This window comes from Chlamydomonas reinhardtii, chromosome 14 (assembly GCF_000002595.2).
Source record: "Chlamydomonas reinhardtii strain CC-503 cw92 mt+ chromosome 14, whole genome shotgun sequence".
Classification (NCBI taxonomy): domain Eukaryota; kingdom Viridiplantae; phylum Chlorophyta; class Chlorophyceae; order Chlamydomonadales; family Chlamydomonadaceae; genus Chlamydomonas; species Chlamydomonas reinhardtii.
The window spans coordinates 2827387-2832597 of NC_057017.1; the positions used below are offsets into that span (position 1 = coordinate 2827387).

Genomic DNA, 5211 nt, shown 5'->3' on the forward strand with positions numbered 1-5211 from the left:
GAGGTGGGCGCGCGTCGTTCATGCGACCCTCCCCCTCCCTCTCCCCCTCCACCCTCCTCCTCCTCTCCCCCTCACCTGCGCCGCCGAGTCCAGCGGCCTGTGCCCCGGCCCCACCCGCACCGCCTCCAGCAGCGGCAGCGCCACCGCACACACGCCGCAGCCCCACAGCCCCTCCAGCCCCACAGCCAGCAGCGTGGGCACGCGGAAGTCGGCCACGAACTTCTCCTCCAGGATAAACTGCGGGTGCGAGGGGGTGCATCACACGCGTTGTGGTCGGTGTGTTTCTGGGCAACGGCTGAAAACTACAGGAAACCGAACTCAAAATTGTTGTTGCGAGTTACAATGTCAATTTGACTGTGCTGATTTGCAGGCAGTACATTGTCCCCACAACTCCCCAACGGCACCAAGCCACGCCACCCGCCCCCGCCCCGCCCCACCCCCACCCACCCCACCCCACTACCACCCCACCCCCACCCCACTACCACCCCACTACCACCCCAACCCACCCCACTCCCCAAGCCCTGCCATCCACCCCCCCCCCCTTCACTTGCAGCGCGGTGAACGCCTGCGCCGCCCCCCCCCCGTCCTCCACCCCACCCCACCCCACTCCCCGACCCCTGCGATCCAAACGCCCACCCCCCCTTCACCTGCAGCGCGGTGAAGGCCTGCGCCGCCACCACACACAGGTCGCCGAACAGCGGCGCAGCGGCGGCGTCCACACCCGGGTCCGAGCCCAGGGCAGCCAGCTGTATGAGGAGGAGGGGGAGTGTGTGTGTGTGTGTGTGTGTGTGTGTAAGCGATGAGGAGAGTGTGTGTGATATGAAGCGCGATATGAAGTGTGATATGAAGCGGGACGGGACGGGACGAGACGTATGGGCGTGCGAGTGCGAAGAGTGTGTGGGAAGAGTGTGCCGAGCATGACAGACCACGCACACACACGCACACACACACGCGTGCTTGGCAGGTTTCCATCCTCGCTCTCTTGCATTGGGTTTGGTACAGGCTGGTATTTAAACCCCCCCCCCCCTCGCGCAACACCACACCTGCTGTCTACTTCGCTACACTTCTCTGTTCCAATCCTTGCAACCCCCCAGCTCACCGCCAGTTTGCGCCAGCCCAGCAGCAGCCCTCCGCCACCACCACCACCGGCCGCCCCCACCAGGCCGTCCAGCATCAGGCCAGGGGAGGAGGGCGAGGGCGAGGGGACGGGCGAGGGGAAGGGGGCGGGGGCGGGTGCGGGTGCCCCGCCGTGGTGTGAGGACAGCACTGAGGCCGCGCCCACCAGCGCCGCACCGCCCGTGATCAGGACCTGAATGGGGAGGGGAGCGGGTTGCGCATGGGCAGGAGTGAATAATGAGCATTGAAGAGTTGAGGAACAGCAATCAGAGTTGAGAAACTGCGACACAACACCGGGTTTCACATGTTACGCACCCCCTCTCCATCACACACACACCCCGTAAACCCCACCCTCTGCCTGAACCCCCATCCTCCCTAGCCCCCCGCCCTCCTTAACCTCCCCCCGCTACTATCGCTTGCAACTAATGCCTCTGCCTGTGCTCCGCTCGTTTTCGTTGGTTTTGGTTTAGTTTGGGCTGGTATTTACAACCCCCCCCAACCCCCCACAAACCCCAACGCCTCCCTAACCCCCCGCCCCCACCATGCCCAGCCAGTGGTGGATGTACAGCCGCCGCCGCAGCACCGTGACCGTGAAGAAGCCCGCGAACAGCACCAGCGTCCCGCGGAGCATCTGGTACGTGCTGGCGTAGCTGTTGGGAGGAGGGACATGGTGGGGGTAAGGGGGAGGGGGTATTGGGGTTTCGGGAGAGATACCGGCGAAAGAAAGGACGCGGCCGGACTTCCTCCATTTGCGGGAGCACTAGGCCCCGCTCAAACCCCTCCCAGCCTCCCCACCCCAGCCCACAATCACTCACGTCGTCACAACCATCTTTGCAACTCTCCGTTTCCCTTCCCCTTCCCCCTTGGTTTTGATTAGTTTGGGCTGGTATTGACAACCCCCCTCCTGTTCTCCCACCCCCTTACTCAACCCCTTTCCCCCCTCTCCTAAACCCATTCCCCCTCCCACACCCCAAAAGCACGCACGTGTAGAACAGCCCGATGTTGAGCAGTGTGGTGGCCACGGCATCGCAGCAGGCGGGCGCGGCGAAGGCCAGCACGCGCCGCAGCCGGAAGGCGGGTCCGCGCCGCTGCAGCTCCTGACGCCGCTTGACGCGGCTGCGGCTGGAGGCCAGGCGCCACTCGCCTGCAGGGAATAGGGTGTTACATTTCATGTTCATGATAAACTAAAAATAGGGTGTTACATTCATGATTGACTAAGGAACGGGGGGTTACAATTCATGATGGATTAAGAAGTGGGAGGGGCGGCAGTGGGGGGTTGCAAAGATTGGTACAGAGAAGTGTAGCGAAGGAGACAGCAGGAGTAGGGGTGGGGTGCGGGTTTGCGGGGTTAGGGGCATTTAGGAGGTTGCGCAACATGAGCGCGTTGGAGACGAGGGACAGCGAACAACACAGCAGGTGACCTGTTGCCGACGCAGCACAAGGCACTGCAAGGAAAGTTGAAGTCTACAGAAAGCAACCTAGGCTTGCTTCCGGCCACAAGCCGGCGAGCACCGTTCCGCTGTCTGCCCAGAGAGAGGTGAGGAGGGGCCCGGGCCCGGGCGCACCTAGGAAGTGGGGGGCCAGGCAGAGTAGCTCGCCGAAAAACATGAAGAACGACTGCGTGCAAGAGGGGGTTGGGGGTGGGGGGGATGGAAGGAATGAGGCATGGGCCGTTGTGGGTGTATCGGTGTTGTAGATACCAGCCCAAGCTAAAACGAACCCAAAAAGCACAAGGTTGGGGGTGTGCCCGCCCCAACCGGACCTAAACCCCGGCCCAACCAAACCAAGCTAAGCCGAGCGCACACACCTCAAAACCCACAACAAGGACACCCCACAAACACACCATCATCACACACACCTGACACCTCACAACAAGCACACCCCCACCATCATATAACACACCGCCACCGCACACCATCATCACGCCCACCCACCTGCACTGCCGGGTGGTTGAAGGTGAGTGGCTTGCCATCCGGCCCCACACCCACCACCGTCATGTCCTGTGGACAGGGCAGCAGCACAAACAGGTCAGCAGCACAAAACAGGTCAGCAGCACAAACAGGTCAGCAGCACAAACAGGGCAGAGCGGGCAGCGCGATTGGGCTTGAGTTTGGTAGTGGCGATGTACAGATGCGGAGAGGCGTCCCAACCCGTAGATGGGGCAGCAAACGAACAATGTGCTTGCTTTGGCGACGCTTTGGAGAAGCGGCCGACGGGTCTGCGCTGCGCGCGTCCAGACACGGTGAGTCCGCCACAGGTCACACACCCAGTCTGTTTGCTGTCAGACTGCGCAACGTTGCCGCGGACCCTGCCAACCCCCAAACCCGCCACGCCACGCCACGTTGCCACGTTTCCCTGCTACTCCTTGCATTCCGCAATTCGGCTACCATGTGCAGCAACCTGTCCGCAACCGGGGTTCTCCCTGCCCTTTTTGCGGTGGAGGGCCGGAGGCCACGGCGCTAGGCCGAGTGCTGTGTGTATTTGGATCCCAGGCCGGGGGGCCAAACCGCCGTTCGAACTGCGTGGATAGATCGGGCGCACGAACGCCCCACGTGGCATAACGCTCCCCCGGCCGCCCCCCGGGCCTCCCCGCCCCCCTGCCGGCTTGGCGCGTGCGGGGGCCGAGCGTTGCGCGCTGAGGGGGTGTGAGCGACACGCGCGGTGCCGCGGTGCCGGGCGGAAGGTGGCGACACCGCACGCTCCCTAGCTGTCATGACGAGAGAGCCGGCCGATGCCTTGGCATACCAGATGCCAATTCTCAGCGCTGCAGGCCGCAGCCAAGCAACCGCAGGCGACTGCTCCGAGCGCGTGCTAAGCCCTGCCATGCCCGTTCCGAGAGGCTGGTGGTTCTCTCGAGCCCGATAGCTCACCTGGAACTTGGTGGTGAGCGTGTTGATGGTCCCGAAAAAGAGCATGAAGCCCGCGAGCACGAGCACTCGCAGCCTCGCCATTTTGCTCGTTGCTTTTGCAAAGTCGTTGTGCACTATGACGTTGGCCTACATGTGAGCGTGAGTGATTGTGTGTAAGCTAATTATAATGCGTAGGGGACAATACTTTCGCCGGATTTCCCAGAGGTGGAGAGGGCAAACCAAACAGCCCCATGCAACGTGCTCCGCCTATTTGTCATTTCGCAATGCAATCAAACTCAAATTGGTTGTAAATACAAGTAGCTGCTCTCTGGAGGCCAAGCAGGCACAGAACCCGAACTCGCGTGCAATTAGCTGCAAGCTTGGCACGCTGGCCGCGAGCGCTCTGATCGGCTTGGCGCGGGCACTGCACCACCAAATTCCTGTTTTGCATTATAGGCTAGTGGCAGCGGGAATGCACACCACAGCCCAGCGCGCGGGCATCGCCAGCTGCTCCACCACCACCAGCATTTCGCCGCTGCTGTACGCGATGAACCCGATGCTGGCGCCCGTCCCCTTCACGGCCGTCTCTCACAAAGCTGCTGCGGCCGGTCGCGTCGCGGCTGCTCGCGGCCTGTTGGCGTCAGCCTCGCACTCGTCAGCGTCGACGTCGATGGCCACCCCGGCCGCGCCGCTGCCGCGCCGCTCCCTCGGCACCCCCTTTGGAGCCTCCGCCTCCGCCGCTGCGGCCCGCGGCGTCGCCTGCCGTGGCGCGGCCACTGCCGCGGCGCCCGCCGCGCCGTCACCGGCCGCTGGCGCAGACGTGAGTGAAGGCGTGGGGTGCATGCGCGCGTGCGCGTGTTTCGAGGACGGGGCGAGGGCGCGGGCAGCCGCGGTCACGGGCACGGGGCGGGGCGCAGGATGTGCGCCGTTGCTGCCGCCGCATGGGTTGGGGGCTTGGGCACGTGCGGCGCCTGGGCGTGGGCGGCAGTCGTGTGTGGCTTTGGTGTGTCCGTATGCGGCGTGTGGGCGGGCGTAGGGTTGCATGCCCGGGAGGTGCGCGTGCTAGTGATAGTGCGCGGGTGTGTGGGTGTGTGTGTTTCGAATGCTGCGGTGGGGGCCGTGGCGGGGCGGGGCAGGTCGCGGCTTCCATGGCGGTTGCAATTCCGGTGGCGGTGGCGGCAGATGGTCAGCGGCTGCACTTGTGGGCGGGTGGGCGGGCGTGGGCGCGCCCCGCGGGGCAGGTGGC

At 64.1% G+C, this 5211-nt stretch overlaps 2 protein-coding genes across 2 annotated transcripts in view; one reads left to right on the forward strand and one right to left on the reverse strand.

The window, feature by feature from the left end:
• Positions 1-4162, reverse strand: part of CHLRE_14g627433v5 (uncharacterized protein) — an 8116-nt gene extending 3954 nt beyond the window's left edge. The window contains exons 1-8 of the mRNA XM_043070308.1: positions 3987-4162; positions 3051-3116; positions 2682-2733; positions 2101-2260; positions 1658-1766; positions 1100-1309; positions 648-746; positions 76-237 (exon numbers count right to left, since the gene is read on the reverse strand). Coding sequence (XP_042916981.1) covers positions 76-237; positions 648-746; positions 1100-1309; positions 1658-1766; positions 2101-2260; positions 2682-2733; positions 3051-3116; positions 3987-4067 — 939 coding nt within the window. The 5' untranslated portion in view covers positions 4068-4162. The remainder of the gene's footprint in view (positions 1-75; positions 238-647; positions 747-1099; positions 1310-1657; positions 1767-2100; positions 2261-2681; positions 2734-3050; positions 3117-3986) is intronic.
• Positions 4163-4272: 110 nt separating this feature from the next.
• CHLRE_14g627444v5 (uncharacterized protein) lies at positions 4273-5134 on the forward strand. The gene is made up of 2 exons (XM_043070309.1): positions 4273-4785; positions 5032-5134. Exons 1-2 carry the CDS (start codon positions 4438-4440, stop codon positions 5032-5034), a joined length of 351 nt encoding a protein of 116 aa, XP_042916982.1. The 5' UTR covers positions 4273-4437; the 3' UTR covers positions 5035-5134.
• The last annotated feature ends 77 nt before the right edge of the window (positions 5135-5211 follow it).

Coding starts and splice junctions, on each gene's coding strand:
- CHLRE_14g627444v5 (XM_043070309.1), top strand. CDS start 4,438: ATGCACACCACAGCCCAGCGCGCGGGCATCGCCAGCTGCTCCACCACC.